Raw genomic sequence first — 23250 nt, forward strand, 5'->3', positions numbered from 1 at the left:
TTGGAAGGTTGCTTTTACTACTTGTACCATAGCTTGGCGAGTTTTCTACTGTTAAAAGTGTGGGTTATTTGTACATACCCCACACTGTTTTTTTTTTTTTAACTCCGCCCACTATCTCGAGTAAAAACAACATCAACAAAGTTGTTTTTAGCGCGTCCATACTACTCCACAGTGAAAGGTTCCTCCAGATCAAAATTGCCAAAACTCAACACGAATAAATAACTTAACTAACTTAGTTCGTCGAATAAATCTTATATTTAGCTCGAGACAAAACAATATCGGCGATGGCTTTGTTAGAAAGACTCTATTTTGATATTCCTCTCCATGTGTGCGGACAAGTAGAGAAACGCGTGTTAAATGAAATAGGGGTATCCTGATTAAAGGTTTTATAGAAAGTCAATCACCTGATAGGAAAGCGCTTGAATAGAAAACTTGAACAGAGTGAATAGTGGTAGCCAATCGAATTTGACATTAACCGTTCACGGTTTCGCGGCATGCATTTCTCAAATAATTTTTTTTTTTTGCTTTTTGATTAATTTTGTTCAAAATATATATGTAAATGATTTTTAATCCACGTTTTAAAAACATACATTGATACAGAGTATCAAACAAGATTTTGAAAAACTAATTACCTTCATCAATTTTAATTTAATTTCAATTGTTTAAACAGAAGCATTGCGCAATTTATAGTTCGTACATATGAAATTGTGTTAATAAATTCAATTCTTTGAAGCAAATATCGATACTATAAGTCAAAAAATGAATGAATATGATATAAAAAATATAATAATGAATAAGCGATCTGCTCATTATAACTAAGAATTTTTTTGATAAATGAAGAATAATTAATCTTTGTCGGATATAGAAAGTCATTTTGGAAATTCACGAAGTAAATTGTGTATACATAAAGACCAGCGCATTGGCACCATATTGTTTAGAGGCAAGTGCACTCCCGATATTACTATAATAATAAAATAATGAATAATCGTAAACTATGATACAAGTAACTTACCCCATATAATATTGTTGGTTATGTGCAGATACCCGGTGGGCGTGGTCATAACGACACTCGGAAGCTACGCTCCCTTCTGTCATTATGACCACGCCTATCGGGTATCTGCACATAACCAACAATATTATATGGGGTATGATATTTTCGGCACATGGGTCGACTTTTACATATGAATATACAGAGTGAATCATTAAAAATCTTTTAGTTATGGTTATCTTAAAAAAAATTTTCTCCTCAAGAATGAATTTGCCAAAAAAGCTGAAACTTATTTGGAAGCATCCTCAATTAGTGTAGATTGAAGGTTGTAAAAATAATGACCATAGGGGGTGAACGACTTTTCATGTATGAATATACAAAGTAAATCTTTAAAAATCTTCTTCTCAAGAACCATTAAGCTAGAAAAACTGAAAATTATATGGAGGCATCCTTAGCTGGCGTAAATTCAAGGTTGTGAAAATCATTAACCGGGGGGTTGTGTGGGGTCACAATGGGGGTTGAATGTTTACATAGGAATATAAAGAGTAAATCATTAAAAATCTTCTTCTTAAAAACCATTTGGCCAGGAAGTGTAGGATAAAAATTGTAAAAATATTGAACCCCGTTGGATACGTTGAGGCACAAGGGGGGGGGGGTGGGATGGGGGTGCATTTTTACATATGAATATGTACAGTAAATCTTTAAATATCTCCCAAAACCATTAGACCAGGAAAGCAAAGCTGAAACTCGTGCAGAAGCATTGTCAGGTAGTGTAGATCCAAAGTTGCAAAAATCACGATCCTTGAGGGTAGGGTTGACCACAATTGGGGGGGGGGGGGCAATTTGTTGCATAGGAATATATTGAGTAATTCTTAAAAATCTTCTCAGAAACCATTATGCCAGGGAAGCTGAAGCGTGTATTGAAGCATCGTCACGAAGTGAGATTTCAAATTTATTTAAATTATGATTCCCGTTGGTACACAGGGCGAAAAACAATCTTTAAGCAAGTCCTTAAAGGTGACATAACCGTGACGTTAAGGTGCCTTAAAGGATATACAACCTTTCAGCCTCCTTTAAGTCCTTATAGGTCCTTAATGTCCAAACTTCTTTAAGTCACATTTAGGCCATCTTTAAGCCACCTTTAAGCATCTGTAAGTGGCATTAACGCTCCCTTTAAGTTGTCTTTACACCGTCGTTAAGTTCCCTTTAAGTCAAGTTTGATCAAGCTGAACAGATTCATCTAAAATAAATAAATTAAATGCAAAATCTCTTTGATAGCGATGGGAGGGGTGATCTGAGTGATGATATTATTTCCAAGGAACGGAAGGGGGGGGGGGGTTCCAGGCGGCGGTTTTAATTGTCGCTCCATTGAACACAGATCTCTATCATCAAACCGCTCAAATGGACACAGAGCGCCGTTGTGAAATTCTTTTTTTTTATTTTCGTTCGACAATTATTGTACGGGTGCGCAGTCTCTAAATGTAAATCTGCGCATGAAATTATATTAAATTATGTTTGTTTCCTATTATAAATTAATAGATGAAATCTCTTTCTCTTTCTCTCTCTTTAAATTGAACGAATAATGCATGATTTAATTTAAAAATCAGTTTATGTATTTTTGTCAATTTTAATTATTTCTAAGTCTAATTCTAGATCTGCTAGATACATGTTAAAGATGAAAAGACTCTCAACTTCCTTTGTTTTATCACGTGATATTATTACTGCTTTGTTTGTCTAGACATAGTTTTGTTCGTTTGTGTATATCTAATTAGAGCCTATTGTTTGCCCAACGTAAGAAAACCCCTGGAACTAACGCAGAATATACAAGATATACACAGCAGTTGTGTCGTGTGCCCAGGTGCATGTTTGTGTATATCTAATTAAAGTCTATTGTTTGTCCAACTTAAGAAAACCCCTGGAACTAACGCAGAATATACAAGATATACACAGCAGTTGTGTCGTGTGCCCAGGTGCATGTTTGTGTATATCTAATTTAAGTCTATTGTTTGTCCAACTTAAGAAAACCCCTGGAACTAACACAGAATATACAAGATATAGACAGCAGTTGTGTCGTGTGCCCAGGTGCATGTTTGTGTATATCTAATTAAAGTCTATTGTTTGTCCAACTTAAGAAAACCCCTGGAACTAACACAACATATACAAGATATACACAACAGGTGTGTCGTGTGCCCAGGTGCACGTGAGGGTTTTGTAAGCCTTCTGTCTTACAGGATCCTATTGAAAGTCAGCTCAAGCTTATGGATGACAAGTCCAGTATTTCTTTCTCAAGCGGTTTTATTAAGCGTGATCGTATAGTTACAATAACATCAGCTAATAGCAGCCCAAATCAGGAGTCTCAGAATCTATCTCTATAAGCGGAATCTCTAAATCTAAATCTCAATCTCTCTTAATCTGTTCAACATCATTTTACATGGGTATATATAACATTTTACTTATGATGGACAGTTCTGACTAGTTCGGCCCATTTACGGCGATCATGAGTGAACATTTAGTGTTCAAAATTAAGATTAATATTTTATTTCTAAATAAAGTAACAAAACTGTCAAAACTGCCAATCAAAGAGTCTGGATGCAGGATTTGAGTCTCCGAGTCCTGGGTCTCGGAGTCCCCCACCTAGTATGAGGCATCACTTACTCACAATACGTTCATTCATACACGGCATAAAAGGTTACAAAGGTTAATATATAGAATACACAATACATGACTCAATATAGAGTACTAGAGCTATCGTTGCAGACACAGAATCGCCAAATATGTCACATAATGTTAAACTCTCAATTTGGATATTATTATGCCCGTATTATGCACCTGGTTTCATAACATCATTTAGGAATACTACGCATTGCTACAAGAGTCACAGAGTTCATTCTGTCAATTATCATTAACACCATTCAGTGCGCAGCATCTAGGTACACATAAATATCATAGTGACCATTATGTAATACTAGCAATTCAAGGTCATAGCATGGCTATCTGTTTACAGTTTATAAAGGCGTTGAAATCTTAGTATGTACGTGTATACGATAAGTCTAGTAAATGAAAGTTTATTTACATTTGTAGTTCATTCTGAAACTATTATTTCTTACCTCTGGGCTTTAAAAATATTTCGTCTACAAATTAAAGATGTATGTAAAAGTAAAATCTAGAGGCCAATTAATTACCGTACCAGTGATAAAAGTAGGGGTTAATTATTTAGATATATGTATACGGGAAAATATGTCGCATTCTGTCAATTATCATTAACACCATTCAGTGCGCAGCATCTAGGTACACATAAATATCATAGTGACCATTATGTAATACTAGCAATTCAAGGTCATAGCATGGCTATCTGTTTACATACGTCCCCAAAACAAAAGAAATATCCCGAAGGGAGATTTCTCATGCCTGGCGCCCGGAATAGGAAAGCGTCCTTGATCTACCCTTGATCAGACGAACTTCCTAGTGACATACCAGTCAGAACATCTATGTTAAGAGATAGTAACAAGTGACATGTTTCCACCTCCGGCTTGGAACATCATACATCTACTAAACAAATCTATAACCAGGATCTATACACGTACATAAAATCATATGGCTTGATTATATCGCATTACAATCATGAAAACAATAATGAATAAAGTATGATAATAATGACCAAGATGAAATAACCATAGTTGAATATAATCGTAATTCATCATCAAAGTAATACTAAGTATGGTTAAAGTTAATGTCACATATATATACAAAGTCAATGCATGCTTGTAAGTTCACCAAAATATCTCTTCCTTCCTAGGGGCGAGGTTAGCGTCATAGGTTCGGAGTCCATCGGTTTCTTCCTGAAGTTCTCCAGAGTGAATCACCAAATACAAGATTTATATTAGCACAAGATTTTACATAATTCACATTCTTTTTAATTTTCGCTAAATTTCACAATCCTTTCATAAGGAATATACAACTTCTTCGCGGCTGTATCTTAATTATTCATCCATCATCGGCACCCGTGGATAGAGGGTCGGCGCGGATGGCGAGGCGACTTCTCGCGGAGCGTCTCCTGTGTTCCTCTGTTGCGTAGACATCGCGGCCTTCTCTTCCAGGTATTTACGTGCCAGTTCTGGGTCCGGTCTGTAATATTTGGTCCATGGAGATTCTTCATTTTTCTCCTCTCCAAGAAATTGTTGTGCTAGTTTAGTCGAAATTGTCCCCGTGTTGCTGGTCAATTTGCGAGTTTCGAGTCTTCCGCTCCGTCGGGGTTTCTCTTGGATCCTAGTGTCTTTCGGGATTGGTTCAAGTTCAATAATGTCGCTAGAGGTCCTTTTCTCTGGATTCTCACAACAAAATACAGTGTCTTTGGAAGAACCTTTCTTATCTCCGTCACTACCCCTTTTTCGACAACCTGTCCAGCAACCACCACAGCATATACCACCCCACTTTTTAATAGTTTTACGTTTCTTAATACAAAATCCTATCGTTATTGTTACCGCCAAAGTTAAACACACATAAAACCAGGAGCTTCCCACTCAAGACAAGGATTTCATGGGTTGCAAATTAATTAGTGGCAATTCCGCCATTAGTGCATTCATAGGAAACATTTTAATATCTTTTAGTCTTAAGACATTAAACCAGGAAAACCTGATCAACCTTGTCACATACTCAAGATGTTGATCGCAAAATTTGATTGTTTTTACGAATTATCTTAAATCACTTACAAAAATTACTTTTACAGTTTCTTTACCTAGTCGCTGTATCATGTATTTCGAGTATATGTTAAATCTATTCAACTCCGCATATACATACAAATAACCGAGGTGCTAAGTCCGCGTTTGCTAGTCTGCGTATCTCAATACATGTTTTAATGTCACAGGGGGTCATCCTGTCATATCTTTTTAAAAGCGTGCAATATATACAAAGCTAAGCTCATTCAAGATTATTTACATCTACACTAAAGCAGTACTTTGGTTAATTGCTTCAAAATGGCCAAACAATCTTCAGCATACTTTTGTTTGCTATTTTTCTTACGGGGTTTAGGGATTGGTTTACGCGGTTTAGGGATTGGTTTGAAGCCTAGACCTACTTTAGGGACTATTTCATCGATTTCCATATTTTCATCTAAGGGTACATTAGGGTTATCTAAGGGTATTTCATAGTCTTGACCACTATTTTCATCACATTGTTTTGACTCATGGGTCTCATCCGATTCTGAATCTACGGTCTGATCATTCTCGTGTTTATACTGCTGATCATCCATGATCTTTTTAGCTCTTATACGTCTTTGAAGTTCTGCGAGGGGTATATCCTCTTCGTCTGAAGACCCTTCTCTTTCCCATTGTTTGGACTGTATAGCTCTTTCTAATGGTTCTGGTTGCATGTCTTCATTTTCTGACGACGATTCATCTTCTGGTGGTACCACATAGTTAGTCTTTCTTAGAGTTCTTACACCATCTTCAGTAGTTTGTGAAAGGGGCCAGTGCGAAATATCTGCCAGTCTTAATTGTCGTGCATGGCATTTGGTGGTTAATCCAGTCAATTGATCTCTCACCACGAAACTAACTGGTCCTTTCTGCTCTATGATTCGATAATATGGTAGCCATTTTTTATCTAACTTATTTTGTCTTCTGTTGTTCTTAAGGTAGACAGGGTCACCTACCTGAAAATTTTCATCTTCGCTTCTCTTATCGGCCTGAGTTTTCTGTTTCTTCTTGGCTTCCTTCATATTACGATGTACTTGCAGGAAAGCTTTATGTTGTTCTTGAAGGGCGATCTTGTGTTGATCTTCTCCCGCATATCTCCTTCGAGGTTTCATCAACGTATCAAGAGGTAATACGACATCTCTGTTGTACATAAGGTAATATGGAGAAAACTTCGACGAATCGTTAGGATGGAAACGAATGGCTGCCAACGTCTGATTAAGATGAATATCCCATGTTTGAGCGTTGTCTGTTGTTTTCTTAGCCATCACGTCATGTAGAGTTCTATGAAATCGTTCTACTTTACCATTACCTTGAGGGCTGTAATAAGATGTTTTGATATGGTTGATATTCAATTCTTTTAAAGTTTCTTCCACTTTCTTATTCACATTTTCTGTTCCGTTGTCTGTGAGGATTTGAAGAGGACAGCCATATCTTGGATATATTTCTTCTAATATAAGATGTACTATGTTGTCAGCTGACTTATCAGGAACGGGAAAAGCTTCTGGCCAACCAGAGTAAATGTCTATAAAAGAAACTATGTACTTGTTTCCCGACAGTCCTACTTTAGCCATTGGAAAAGGTGGTATATCTGTCTCTTGAAGTGGAGGCTGATTTTTCGCATTGCTCCTCGTTTGGCATACTACACATCCTTCTATATAAGAGTATAACCTTTTGTACAAATTTGGTATGTAGTACTTTTGTCTGATTACGTCATATGTTTTGTCCACTCCCATATATCCAAGTCCGTCATGATACTGCTGCACTACTAAAAGTTCTAACTCACGTGGTACATACATGCGAAGTTTTGGGCCTTCTGAGTCTCCATCTGAAAGATAGTACATTAAACCATCAATTTCCAGAAACTTCTTTTCTTCGGTTGCCGTTGCTGTTCCTTTATTTAACCGATACTTCAGTTTCTTGATCTGCTCGTCGTGTTGTTGACTTTCTTTGATGTTGATATCCTCTGGTAGATCAATAAAGGGTTTGACCAATTCGTCGTGTTGTTTAACTTCACATCTGGCTAATCTCTTAGGCGAAAAGGCATTGGAGTTAAGTACGTTCACTTCAAAGAAATTGTCCTTAACATCTGGTTCATCATGCTCTGATTGTTCTTCCTCTTCACACTCGAGGTTGACTGTCGGTAATCGGGATAAGAGATCTGCACAGCAGTTAAATCTTCCTTCTATGTACTCTACCTTACAGTTATATCCTGCAATACTTAATGCCCATAGTTGAATTTTCTTATTTTGCATTGGAGATTCTAAGATATACTTGAGCGGCTTATAGTCTGTTCTTATAGTAAACTGAGCACCGTGTAAATAATGGTCTAACTTCTGAAGGGCGTAATGGATTGCAAATGCTTCCTTTTCTATGGTTGACCACTTTTCTTGAGTTTTACTCAGCTTGTGGGATAAGTAATATATTGGCTTATCTTCTCCCTCATCTGTCTTTTGAGTAAGGCACGCTCCAATACAATTGTCGCTGGCATCGGTGTACAGGATGTAAGGCTTATTAGTATCTGGATATGCTAGTAAAGGCACTACCGTTAAACTTTCTTTAATAAAGTCAAACGCTTTTTGGCAACATGGTGTCCATTTGAACCTTGCATATTTTCTGGTTAAGTCAATCAATGGTTCCGCAATCTTAGAGAAGTTCGGTATAAATCTCCTGTAATAACTACACATACCTATAAAGCCACGAACTTCTCGGACTGTAGTGGGCGCTGGTAACTTTCTTATAGCTTCGACTTTCTTTGGATCAGGTGTAACGCCATGTTCATCAATGATGAAACCAAGATATTCTGTCTGTTCCTTGAAGAAACTACATTTCTTTAGCTTCATTTTAAGTCCATGCTTCCTTAGGCGGTTGAAAACGTCTTGAATATGCCGAAGATGATCTTCCGGTGTCTCTGAGAATATAAGAATGTCATCCAGGTATGCGATGGCAAACTCCTCTTGTCCTTGAAGAACTATGTTCATCAGCTCTTGAAAGACTGCCGGTGCATTACTCAACCCAAATGGCATCCGGTTGAATTGGAATAGTCCTTTGTGACATGCAAAGGCCGTTTTATCTTTACTTGAATCTTCTAATTTCACTTGCCAATATCCACTCTTTAAGTCTAGTGCAGTGAAATATTTTGCCTTACCTAGTAAACATAGGATGTCATCAATCAACGGTAGCGGGAATGATACGGGTTTCACTATCTTATTCAAGCTTCTAAAGTCAACGCACATCCGGTCTGATCCGTCCTTTTTCTTCACCACTACTAAGGGAAATGACCAAGGCGATTGTGATCTCTCAATAATTTTTGCGTCCATCATTTCCAGTATGGCCTTGTCAATTATCTGTCTTTTATTTAAGGGTACACGGTAGGGTCTGTTCTTTATTGGGTGGTGATCTCCAGTTTCTATCTTCATTTTAACAGTATCAGTCACTCCAAGGTCACTGTCTTTCTTTGCAAATAAATCATTGTTTTTGCTCACAAGTCTTTTGATTGAGTGTTCAAATCTCTTAGGTACATCAATTTCTTCTTTTGTGTCTTGAGTAGTCTGTATTTCTGAGATTTCCTTCTGTTTTAATGCGGTAATTCGTCTTTTATAATTTTATAATTTTTGTTAGTTTGGTTAACGAAGATCATTGGAACTTTCTTATCTTTTCGAACTATACAAACGGCGTCTTTTAAATATAGTCCTGGGTCTTCCATAATGCAGTTATTGTCTATGCTGTTCACTTCAACCAAGTCACTTTTTTCCAGAGGAAAATTGTTATTTATTTTTCCATAGAATACAGTCACCGTGTTTGGTCTCATAATAAGTTTCTTAGGAGTTCTTACAATAGTTGAGATGTGTAAATCTTCTTTAAGTTCCGCGTATACTTTGCCATCAATACGCATGAGTCCAAGATCAAAGTATAAACGAACATTGTTTTTCTTGAGCCAATCACGACCGAGAATCATGTTTCGGTTGAGTCCCTTTGTCACATAAAGTTTGTGGTCTAAAGTTAACCCTGAAATCTTAAAGGAAATATTTACATACCCTATCGCAATTAAAGAATTGCCATTTGCTGCTTGTAAAGAGGGGATGTCATTATTAAACAACTTGGGGCGGGGAAATAGATTATCATACATTTTCTTACTAATTAGAGATACCGCTGCACCTGTATCTACCAAAGCTCTAAATTTATTTTTACCTACTTTTAATAAACAGCTACTGGGGTTGTTAGTAAAATTAATTTCATATGTAGGTCTTTGTTTAAAGTTCTTTCTTCGGGCTTCAACGAAGGAAGAACGTCCTAGTTTTCCTGTTTTTGTTTGTCAAAATAAGAGCGCGATTTGAAATTTTGAGACGGTCCCTTATTTATTTGGTCGCTAGATTTATATGTTCGGCCTTGACGATTTGATGGTCTGCCCCGATTTTGCTGCGTTCTTTGATACATATGCGAGCCCCAACAATCTGCACGCACATGACCTACTTTACCACAATTCCAACATTCCACAGGCGAACGGGGTTTCTGCTCTATATTATGGACGGGTTTGTTTTGACTGGGTCGTTTATCTATTTGAGTACGGGACCTGACTAGGGATTTATTTTGAGTACAAAATCGAGCCCTATGACCCGTCTGTTTACATTTAAAACACCTACTATTACGCGCATGGTCAATTTCCATTGGTTCTACATGCCTTGTTTCTACTGAGGTAAGATTATCTGCTCTATCCTTTAATAAGGGAAGAGTAGTATCAAAATTTGAAAGAGTTCGTCTGTTGTCATTACTTTGTACAATTTCTGTCATATTTGACCCTCTTATCGCTAGTCTCTGTCTCAGATTTTGTTCTCGCATTGCTATTTGAATTGCGGATTCTAAATCTTTAGGGTTTTCTCGCAAAATTTTCATTCTGAGATAGTCGAATGTCAACTCGTCACAAAAGATATCTACTAACTGTTGTTGTATCAAAGGATCTTTTAGTCTGTCATTACTGTAGGCGTCTTCCGCGATTTGCAATAGTCTCTCGGCGAACAACTGAACACTTTCATTTGAATTTTGTCGAGTCTTACGCATTACTGCTAACGCGTGTTGGGGGTCTGATATTTCTGCAAATCTATTTTTAAGGGATTCCTTAAGATCTTTCCAAGATGGGATTTCTTCAGACGCATCTGTTTCATCTAAATACCTTTTAATATAATCCCCCACTGAACCCTTACTCGTTATGTATGCAAGCATGTGGATCTCATGACCTTGTTTCCCAGACATAACACTGTACTTTTCGACTTCCTTTATCCACTGTTTAAATTTTTGAGCATCTCCCTCAAAAGGAGTTATCACAGAAGATAGAGGCACTGAGAGTGCGGCTGTTATAGCTTTAACTTGACCAATGAAGAAATTTTTATCATCATCCTGATCTGGGACTCGGTATCGAGGTTCACGAGTTTCATGCGGCCTAGCATGATGATATGTTTCAAAAGTATTTTGTTTAATCTGTTCTTTTTCTGAAGATTTTTGACCCGTTTCTTGCCCTTTGTTTTCTTTGCTCTGACCCAACCCCGCGAATTGTTTTTCTAATTGCTCCATTTGATTTCTAAGTTCTTTTTTATAAAACCCATCACCTGTCGCCATATTGGTTGCTTAGACAAAGTTGTTTACTTCGAGATAGCTATAAGAGACATATAGAAATGGTTCTTACCTTATTCTGTTTTGACTTCGCTTAGTCGTGGTCACGGGCACCAAGAAAGTTCATGTAAGCCTTCTGTCTTACAGGATCCTATTGAAGGTCAGCTCAAGCTTATGGATGACAAGTCCAGTATTTCTTTCTCAAGCGGTTTTATTAAGCGTGATCGTATAGTTACAATAACATCAGCTAATAGCAGCCCAAATCAGGAGTCTCAGAATCTATCTCTATAAGCGGAATCTCTAAATCTAAATCTCAATCTCTCTTAATCTGTTCAACATCATTTTACATGGGTATATATAACATTTTACTTATGATGGACAGTTCTGACTAGTTCGGCCCATTTACGGCGATCATGAGTGAACATTTAGTGTTCAAAATTAAGATTAATATTTTATTTCTAAATAAAGTAACAAAACTGTCAAAACTGCCAATCAAAGAGTCTGGATGCAGGATTTGAGTCTCCGAGTCCTGGGTCTCGGAGTCCCCCACCTAGTATGAGGCATCACTTACTCACAATACGTTCATTCATACACGGCATAAAAGGTTACAAAGGTTAATATATAGAATACACAATACATGACTCAATATAGAGTACTAGAGCTATCGTTGCAGACACAGAATCGCCAAATATGTCACATAATGTTAAACTCTCAATTTGGATATTATTATGCCCGTATTATGCACCTGGTTTCATAACATCATTTAGGAATACTACGCATTGCTACAAGAGTCACAGAGTTCATTCTGTCAATTATCATTAACACCATTCAGTGCGCAGCATCTAGGTACACATAAATATCATAGTGACCATTATGTAATACTAGCAATTCAAGGTCATAGCATGGCTATCTGTTTACAGTTTATAAAGGCGTTGAAATCTTAGTATGTACGTGTATACGATAAGTCTAGTAAATGAAAGTTTATTTACATTTGTAGTTCATTCTGAAACTATTATTTCTTACCTCTGGGCTTTAAAAATATTTCGTCTACAAATTAAAGATGTATGTAAAAGTAAAATCTAGAGGCCAATTAATTACCGTACCAGTGATAAAAGTAGGGGTTAATTATTTAGATATATGTATACGGGAAAATATGTCGCATACCCGGCCTGGTACATCATACAATTGTATGTGCATGTATATGTATGCATCATTTACAATTGCCACATGCTATAAATACGTCGCCAGTAATTGGTTATATTGTTTGTTATGGAATCGATAGTTTAAAAATCATGTATATAATCAAATATTTAAACATAGCCTACATCGTTAAATTTGTTATTCTAAATCTGTTGTCAATGTATAATAATCAATATTAGTAAAAATACACATGCTGGAACGGCGCCGTAATCACGAACACCGGGAAATTCCGTAAAGGCAATACCTATTAGTTTCATTTTAAAAAAAAAAGTAGTTTCATCTTCTTCCTTGCATTTTATTTAGCAAAAAATTAGGTGAACGTATATCTACTCGGTTTAAGTTTATTAACTAAGTACTAGTAAGCATAACGGTTTCCATCTTGGTATAATAGATCTGTTTTTTTTTTCACTGAAGACCAGATTCCGTATTTCACTATAAATACGTGCATGCATGTAATTTATAAATTAGATATAATTGATTGTTACAAACTGAATGAAGTCAAAATCATTTGAAGTAAAAAATTCACACATTATATTGATTCAATTGCCTTTGATTTATAGGATATGAAAAACACCTAAAAGTTATAAGCTGCCGTGGCGCAGAGGGAGTTAGGTGATGCTAGTAATCGGTCCATGGTTCAATCCTCATCATGAGCGTGTTGAAATTTTTTTTAATTTTATTTTTTAGACTTTAATACTTTTTCTTTCATAAAATTAATACATTTTGTTGGTAAATTAAGCACAATATTGAATTGAATTTGTTTAATGGCTTAAAGGTGGCTTAAATGTGGCCAAAAGAAGTTTGGACTTTAAGAACCTACAACTTGTCTTTAAATGTGGCTTAAAGTGGCATGGTCGCGTTTTGGTCAAAAATATTTTTCCGATTTTAATATTTACAATGCTTCAGAAAGGCATTTTTAATAGGCTACCGAAATTTGAGTCTCATTTGATGAGATGTAAGCGAGTTACAGAGCTTGACATTTTTTGAATTGAATTGAAAACAAAGCGTGTGTTTACATTTTCAATGTTGAAGTAAAAATGTCAGTTTTAAACCTAACAAAAATGTGTTAAACATAAGGAATTGTATATCTATGCTTAAAATAAATAAAAAGATAGACAAATGAACTAGAAATTTTTTTTACTGGTATATGGAACCTATGTAAACAAAAACAGGGCACAAGTCTTGTTTACATGACAAAGAATTGGTGCCCTATATTTCCTTTCAACTCTACGAATGACTCTCAAATTTAATTTGATCAATTTATTTCTAAGGGATTGTAAAGAATAAAAACATATAAGATAAAATTTGACCAAAATCGTGACCATGCCCCTTTAAAGATGGCTTAAAGATAGTCTTTAAGCTGCCTTTAAGCCATCTTCACGCCCTCTAAGTCACCTTTAAGCAACACATATAGCTTCAAGGTGGCTTAAAGATCGTCTTTAAGATATCTTTAAGCACCTTCAGGCTATCTTTAAGGGGAACTTTGAGATGGTCATTCATCCTGCGGTAGGATGGGTCACAATGGGTAGAGAGAGAGAGAGAAAGAGAGAGAGAGAGAGTTTTACATAGGAATATATAGAAAATATCTTTAAATCGTTTTCTTAAACAAAACAACAATTCTTAGAAAAGTTGTAACTTTATTGAAATCATTTTGATACTGTAGATTCAAATTTGTTCAAATCAGTCTTTAAGAGTATTGTCGGGCCACATTGTGGATTCAGTTGTACAAAGTAATATGGGTCAATTATTGAAAAAAACTGATATGTCATTATATATGTTTTACTTATATGCAATCATTTTTTATGTATTGCTGATCCTTGTGTTTAACTTTGGTCCCTGGACGATTATTGGGCCTCAGGGGTTCAGAGTTTGATGTAGGTTTATGTCCTGTATATTGACAAATGTTAAGGAACTTTTTGAGAACTAAAATACTGATAGTGATATGACTATAAAACCATCCTGTTGGAAAAAAGGACTCGATTATAAATATAAAAATATCCAGTGGGAAACAGATTTGTTATTTTATATAGGATCTACATGTATTATACCAAATTGTCCAGATATTTTGTATTATGACTCCATGAAGCTGATTATATCATGCCTATTGTTGCTCAGGTGAGCGATGTGGCCCATGGGACTTTTGTTACACTTCACTCCAGTGATTTGTCTCCTGGTATTGATATTTTCTATGAAACGTGCATGTGACGTCATTAATGATAACTATAAGTTTAAAAGAGAAATCGAATATATATTCAGCGAGAAGAGTTTCTAGTTACATTTAACGTCTGTAGTTTTTATGATATAAATCAGAGAAAAAGTAAAACTTAACATGTTTCTGATTAAAATATGACATCATGCTATTTATTGTGACGCCATATTGATCAGAGGATCTTTTCACTCAATCGATCGCTGAGAGTTGCCTTATCATACCCGCCTACCCCCGGGGACCATAGATTGGGATCTACCCTACCCTACCTGAGGATTCTACCATATAATGCTAAGCTTTTCTGGCCAAATGGTTTTTGAAAGAACATTTTAAAATTCTACTCTGTATATTCCGAGGCAAATACTCGACAACCCATTGTGACCTTTCCTACGCCCGGGAATAATTACTTACACCTTTTTAATCATTTTTATTTATCTCCCCTTGAGAAAGGGCGTGACCTTTTATTTGAACAAAGTTGAATTCCCTACACCCAATGATGCTTTGTCCGAAGTTTGGTTAAAATTGGTCCAGTAGTTCCTGAGTAGTAAAAATTGTTTAAATTTACAGACAAATTTCAGCTTAGGTGAGCTAAAAAGAAAAAATTGATGATAAGTTTAGTAAAACTCAGTCTGCATCATTGTTCGCTACATTCAAACAACTGCAAAGGTATGGATCTTAGTTCCTAGGAAGTTTTGATTCACAAGCACATTTAGATAAGGAACGAAAAGTAGGAATACATGTAGTTGTAAAACTATAATGACTTTCTTTGTTTGGATTTAGCATACAATGGCAAAAGGTTAAGGTTCCTGAGACACAAATACTTTATTTGATGGATCGATTAAGAATCTTTTCAGCAATGTCATTTCACAAAACAGAGATTAATATGAGCTTTCAAGTATTCAATTGGGTACTTTTTCAGTGAACTGGGAAAAATGTTTTAACTGCAAAAAGGTTATTTTAAAAATTCTAATTTTGTCTCATTTGATTAGAAATACATTTATGAATAAATACCTCGCAAACCGTTTTTTTTTAAATCAAAACTTTCATTGTTTTATTTCCTTATATATATATATATATAGATTAAATCCATAGAATAACTTTTTAAATATACACAAAAACCTCCGGATTAGCACAAAAAATCTCCGTTATTTAAAGTTGGGTTATAATATTTGGAATCATCTGTAGGTAGTTTATTTTCTATTAAGTTTGGATCTAAATATCGAGGTTTATGTCTTTCTCATATCTGGATTAAGAGTAGGTCAACATGAGGTTGTAGTTTTATTTCTAAAGTATTTCACTTTCAAAGATCGCTTTACCGAATTACAAGAAGCATCGTCTTTTAAGCATAGTTTTTGAAAACAAATAAAATTCAATTAAAAAAATTTAAATTATGTGAAGGTAGTTTATTTTTTTTATTACCTTTGGATCTAAATTTGGATCTTAATCTCGAGGTTTATCTTTCATATATCTGGAGTAAGGGTATGCCAACATGAGGTTGTGATTTTTTTTACAAAGTAATCCACTATCACAGATCGCTTTACCGAATTACAATATACATTGTCTTTTAAGCATAGTTTTAGAAAACAAATAAAATACAATATCAATTGAACTTAAATTTGCGTGAAATTCATCGTTGAACAAATCGACGCAACATTTCTTCACTAAATAAGATGTTCATAGAAAAATCTAATGAAATCACAGTCGTTTGTACAGAGTATCCGAACTTTCAATACTGATTTGAATGTTTATTATAGTGTAAAAAAGGGGTTAAAAATTCAGTAAAACATATCTTAAGAATATACAAGGAATACAGTTGTATACTATTAGATTAAACACCGTTTGCTATACCTAACGATACTCTTAACACACATTGATAAATGTATACAACATTTTGTATTTTTAAAATTATTTTCAGAGTTTAAAGCTTCCAACACCAACGAAAGCAACTCAGATATTGGCGTTGACGATGTTTTACTTTGGGCAGTCATTTTCAATCGGAGGGAACTGGCTGAACTATATTGGCTAAGAGGGAAGGATAGACTATGTAAGCAAAACAAAGATGACAAACACATTTTCAATTTATTATTAGGGTCTTCCGTTTCCAACGGAAGACCCTCTTGTTATTCTACGGTTTCTTTTTATTATTATTATTAAGGTCTTCCGTTTCCAACGGAAGACCTTATTGTTATTGATTTGTTGTTTTTTTTCCTTTTACTTTTAATCTTTTTTTTCTTACGCTTTTTTTGTACAAGCAATTTCTTGAAAACGACTTGACCGATTTTCGTGAAAATTTCAAATTTTGTAGATCTTGTATATAAAAACTTTATATATATTTTTTATTTTAATGACGTCATTTCCGTTCGGGAGATATTGACGTTTTAGTGATTTTTAGAGGGTCATTTTGTCCTGCTAAACGAAAAAAGATATTGAATTTAAATTTTTAGGGATTGTAGACAAAAGATTGTAGATGTGTTTAAAGGCATTTATGGTTGTCTGGCTTCAAAGGCGTCGAAGCTCGCCCCGACCCGAAAATCGAGTTTGAAAAAACGACGTAATTTTTAATGGTTTTCGTTCTTTATCTCCTTTCCTGAAAATATTTTAACATTATATATAGAGCAAATGAAATTTATATTTACAAGATCTTTCGTATACAATCTTTATCTATATATATAAAATCAATAAATTTACAAATATACACATTCACACACACACACACAAAATATTAACAAAAAAAAAATGTTCCTAATATCTGAATCGTCAATGTCCTATGTTGGTATATTGGGCAGCAGTGTCCCTCCGGTGTTCCTCCAATGTGTCCTCCTTCGGTACCACGTCCTAAGATGACGGCTTCCGTCCACCGGCTTCCAGCGTAGTAAGTGAATACTCGAAGGAGGTTGCACGGGTGGTAAGATGTTCAATACCGGAACACTGGTGACTATGGCCGTATCATCACTGGGACATTGCTGGAGCCTTGCTGGAACCTTTTAATTATATATAAATAACAATATTTTCAATTAAACGTTTCACTTTCACAATATACTTATTTACTTAATTACCGTAACTGCACGCCATACAATCACACCGAACAATACTCGCTCTACAATAACGTTAAGTGTATCAGACCCCTTAACTTATCAAATACTGTCACAGTTAAGCGTATAAGACTTCTTAACATGCAACATAGTTAAGTGTAATATGTTTTACGGTGCTACCGTTCTGGCGAGCGCAGCAAGAATTATACACATACCTTGCATCATTGTCAACTTATAGTTTTATTTAGGTATCAACGAACGTCAAAGAATTTTTGAGAGAGTATATTGCTCTACAATAAGTATGCCAAAGGTACTAATTTTAATGGTTATGATACATACAGCGCAACCCACTTCCCAGAGAGAGAGAGAGAGAGAGAGAGAGAGAGAGAGAGAGAGAGAGAGAGAGAGAGAGAGAGAGAGAGAGAGAGAGAGAGAGAGAGAGAGAGAGAGCCCGGTACCTGTTTGTAGGTGTGTAATTTCCCACTTTTAAATTTAATGGTCTGACTATATCCCATATCTACATAATTTTTTAACTGTTTATTTTTTTTAATTTTATTCCTTTTTGATTTATTTCAAAATGTCATATTGTTTATTTCCTCCCTACTCATTCATGCTCAATTAGCTTAAAAATGGATCGATATGACAGTAAAGTATGGCTCTTGCTAATATATATACATAAAATCTCTATATAAAAATAAAATAAAAACAAATCATACGTCAATGAGGCAGGTATCGCAGTCTGTACTGAAATAGCTAGTACACGCATTACAGATGTTTGATCCACCTTTACATTTATCGCGGGAAATATAGCGCGAGTGCACTGTGACGTCATCCATGACTTTGTTCGTCTTTGTTTACGTTTCTCGACTCATTACGGAGGTATGGAAGCATGTAACAAATCGTTTGAGTCTCGCCAAAGCATATGCGGTACTCAAAACGTGTCTTCAAACTTTAAGTCACTGTAAATTACGAGTTAAAAGTCGGCCATTTTTGGCATAGCACCACGGGTGAAAACATTAGAGAGCATTATGGGACGTAGACAAAAAAATTTGTTTGATGAACTGTAGGTTTAGCTCGTTCTTTTTCCCGCGCACACTGGTTTTTAGAGCTCGCTTCGCTCGCCGGCGCTGCGCGCCGGCGAGCTGCGCTCGCTATAAGACCCCTTTACATCACAAAACAGTCAATGTATGACCAATAACGCCGTATAAGACTACAAAATATAAACTCACAAATAAACTAGCAAACCACGCTTGTCACACAAACGCACCATAACTCTACGGTAAATAAACAAGTATGTAAGACGTTAACACGAAAATACTATCGAACACGTATAAGAACAGTTACATAAAGTCTTAAATATTACAAGCAAGACTAAAGTTTAAGGACAAACGAACTTACCCCTAATGGAGATGGTTACCGTAAAAAATTACGTTTAGCTATACATCGTGCTACTACTGCAGTGCGTGCTAATGGACCCCGGCTCACTGACCAAAAACATCGGTATTTATAGCATCATAGTAAACAAATAGAACAGTCCGAGAATAGTCCAATATTGACCAATACCTGAATTGATAAAATTTGAGGCACCAAAAAGGATATGAACATAGAATAAAAATCAGAGGTACCCTACAGGAAAATAGTAAGCATGAATAAATCTATTGATTGTGACAAGCACTTTACTGAGAAATATTTTGTAATATGTTTAAGAAGCAAAAATGTTTATCTTTTACTAATAAAGCTACACATTATAAAATTTTTATTATGCGTTACATTATTAGGGGTTTTAAGGGGCCAAAAGTCCATAACTTCGATCGAATATATCTTAAAAGGACAAATATTTTAAAAAACAATATAGAATAAAAGATGCTTAGAATGATGTTTTAAACAATATTCAATCATGAAATTTTCGTTATCTGGCCCCAATAAGGAGATTAGGGGTCGGCCCCTAAATGTCCTATCCCAGATAGCTCTTAAACGGCAAAGAATTTCTAAACACTTGTTGATTAAAAAATGTTTAATACTTAAAGAACTTTCGTATGATGCCAAGAAAAAGGGGCTGGCCCTTCAATTTAGGGGCCAAAAGGGCTCTCAAGTCTTTCTTTCATAGCACTTTACTGAGAAATATTTTGTAATATGTTTAAGAAGTAAAATTTTTCCTCTTTCACTAAGAAAACTATACTAAACAAAAATTTTATTATGCGTTACGTAATTCGGGGTTTTAAGGGGCCAAAAGTCAAAAACTTCGATCGAATATATCTCAAAAAGGACAAATATTTTCAAAAGCAATATAAAATAAAAGATACTTAGAATGATGTTTTAAACAATATTCAATTATATAATATTCGTTATCTTGCCCCAATAAGAAGATAAGGGGTCGGCCCCTAAAATGTCCTATCCCAGATAGCTCTTAAACGGCAAAGAATTTCTAAACACTTATTGAAAAAAATATGTTTAATACCAAAAGAACTTTCTTATGATGCCAAGAAAAAGGGGCTGGCCCTTCAATTTAGGGGCCAACAGGCTCTTAAGTCTTTTTTTCATAGCACTTTACTGAGAAATGTTTTGTAATATGTTTAAGAAGCAAAATTGTTCATCTTTCACTAATAAAACTATACATTACAAACTTTTTATTGTGCGTTACGTAATTAGGGGTTTTAAGGGGCCAATAGTTCAAAATTTCGATCGAATAAATCTAAAAAAGGACAGATATTTTGAAAAGCAATTTAGAAAAAAAGATGCTTAGAATGATGTTTTAAACAATATTCAATCATAGAATTTTCGTCTTGCCCCAGTAAGGAGATTAGGGGTCGGCCCCTAAAATGTCCTATCTCAGATTGCTCTTAAACGGCAAAGAATTTCTAAACACTTGTTACCCAGAATATGTTTAATACCAAAGAACTTTCGTATGATGCCAAGAAAAAGGGGCTGGCCCTTCAATTTAGGGGCCAAAAGGCTCTTAAGTCTTTCTTTCATAGCACTTTACTGAGAAATAATTTGTAATATGTTTAAGAAGTGAAATTTTTCATCTTTCACTAAGAAAACTATACATTACAAAATATTTATTATGCGTTACGTAATTAGGGGTTTCAAGGGGCCAAAAGTCCAACACTTCGATCAAATATATCTCAAAAAGGACAAATATTTTGAAAAGCAATATAGAATAAAAGATGTTTAGAATGATGTTTTAAACAATATTCAATCATAAAAGTTTCGTTATCTGGCCCCAATAAGGAGATTAGGAGTCGGCCTCTAAAACGTCATATCCCAGATAGCTTAAAAAAACCGCAAAGAATTTCTAAACACTTGTTGAACAAAATATGTTTAATATCAAAGGGACTTTCGTATGATGCCAAGAAAAAGGGGCTGGCCCTTCAATTTAGGGACCAAAAGGGCTCTCAAGTCTTTCTTTCATAGCACTTTACTGAACAATATTTTGTTATATGTTTAGGAAACAATAATGTTCATCTCACATTTATTTAACAATATATTATAATTATTTTATCATGTGCTCCGTATTAAGGGGTTTTAAATGGGTTTTAAGGGGCCAGAAGTTCAAAACTTTGATAACATACCGCAAACAGAGCAAATATTTTAAAAAGCATCATTTTGAAAATCAGTATAGAATAAATGCTGAGAATGATGTTCGTAAATTCAAACATCATTTTTTTTTGTTGTTGCCCCGATAAGGAGATAAAGGGTCCAATATCAAAGTCAAGGTCATATAACCTTCAAAAACTCGCACGGAAGACCTCCTTGTTGCTCGCAACGAGATCGTGTCTAGTTTTATATTATTTTTCCTCTGACATTTTTCATGAGCTATAATTCAAAAACTGTTTGGTTGATTTTTACCAAATTTACAGGACTGATAGAACACAAAATGTGCATGTGATTTTTAAATTTTGAGCTGATGACGTCACTTCTGGTTTGAGATTTTGAAGATGTTGTGAATTTTTAAGGACCATTTTGTCCACGTAACTCCTCTGAAACTAAATGTATAGAAAAGTGAAACTTTCAGGAATATGTAGATGGATGTCTGTAGATGATCCTCTGTATTTGACATTGTGGAAAATGCGCACGGCGCCGAAGCTCGCCCGAGGTCAAAAATTGGCACCAAAATTTTTGGCAAAATTTTAGCAGGTTTTGCAAAATATCTTTTAGCCTGTAGATAATGTGTTAAAACATGTAATGCAAAAGTTGTTAAGATTTACACGAGCTTTTGTTTTGTTTTAATAAAAAGGGGCTTGCCCCTTTAGTTAGCGGCCAGAAGGGCTCTACAGTCTTTTAAAATTAACTCTTTACTGAGCAATAATTTTTCATTAATTATAGAAGCAAAAATGTTCATTGTACAGCTGTTTATCTACACAATACATTTTTTAAACATTTGTTACGTAATTAGGGGTTTCAAGGGGCCCAAAGACCAAAACTTTGATCATTAATATCTTGAAAAGGAGAGATATTTTGAAAAGCAATGTTTAACAAAAGTTGATTAAAATAATGTTCTTTGGAACATGGTACCTTAACATTTATGGTTTATGGCCCCAGTAAGGATTTTAAGGGTCGGCCCCTAATACACTGTTGTTCTGATATCTCCAAATCGGTTAACATTTTCTGAACACTTATTAAACAAAGTATGTTTATATTTATATGATCTTTTATTTAATATTAAGAAAAAGGGGCTGGCCCCTCAAATTAGGGGCCAAGAGTGCTCTTAATAATAACTCTTTACTGAAACATAATTTGTTATCAATTATAGAAGCAAAAATGTTCATTGTACAGCTGCTCATCTATACAGTACCATACTAAAGTCATATGTTACATAATTAGGGGTTTCAAGGGGCCAAAACTCAAAAACGTTGATCATTATTATCTTGAAAAGAAGAAATATTTTGAAAAACATTGTCGAACAAAAGTTGCTCAAAATAATGTTCTTAACAATGTGATACCTAAAAAAAAATGTTTCTTTGGTGGCCCCAGTAAGGAGTTGAAGGGTCGGCGCCTAAAGCACAGTTGTTCCGATATCTCTATAACTGTTAACAATTCGTGAACACTTGTTGAACAAAATATGTTTATATTTGCGAGACCTTTCATTTGATATCGAGAAAAAAGAGGTGACCCCTCAAATTAGGGTCCAGGAGGGCTACAGAGTCTTTTTATAGTAACCTTTTTTAGAGCGATAACTCGTCATTAATCTTATAAGCAAAACATTAGAACTTTTTATTCATAATTTAAAATTGAAATCCATTATAAAATCCGATAATGCATTACAGAGATATAGGGGTTGAAAAATTGATTTTTTTCCGGAAATCATGGTTGAGAAAAAAGTATTTTGGTTCAAAGTTAAATTAACTCGTATCTAAAATTATTCGATACTTGTTAAATCGATCTTTTACACATTCAGATTTGTATTTGCTAAATTCTTCTTGAATTCAATAAGGTTTTTGTTAATTCGTACAAAGAATCATTCGGATTTTGTTAACTCGTCCCAAGAATAATTTGATTTTTGTTCCTTTTTGTCTTAGTAATTTATAT

At 34.9% G+C, this 23250-nt stretch overlaps 1 protein-coding gene across 1 annotated transcript in view; it reads left to right on the forward strand.

Annotated features, from left to right (window-relative positions):
* LOC128173862 (transient receptor potential cation channel subfamily M member 2-like) overlaps window positions 1-23250 on the forward strand; it is a 409575-nt gene that overhangs the window by 368834 nt on the left and 17491 nt on the right. Inside the window, exon 26 of the mRNA XM_052839546.1 lies at window positions 16605-16733. Within this exon, the coding sequence (XP_052695506.1) occupies window positions 16605-16733 (129 nt within the window). The remainder of the gene's footprint in view (window positions 1-16604; window positions 16734-23250) is intronic.

Source organism: Crassostrea angulata, chromosome 2 (assembly GCF_025612915.1).
Source record: "Crassostrea angulata isolate pt1a10 chromosome 2, ASM2561291v2, whole genome shotgun sequence".
Classification (NCBI taxonomy): Eukaryota; Metazoa; Mollusca; class Bivalvia; order Ostreida; family Ostreidae; genus Magallana; species Magallana angulata.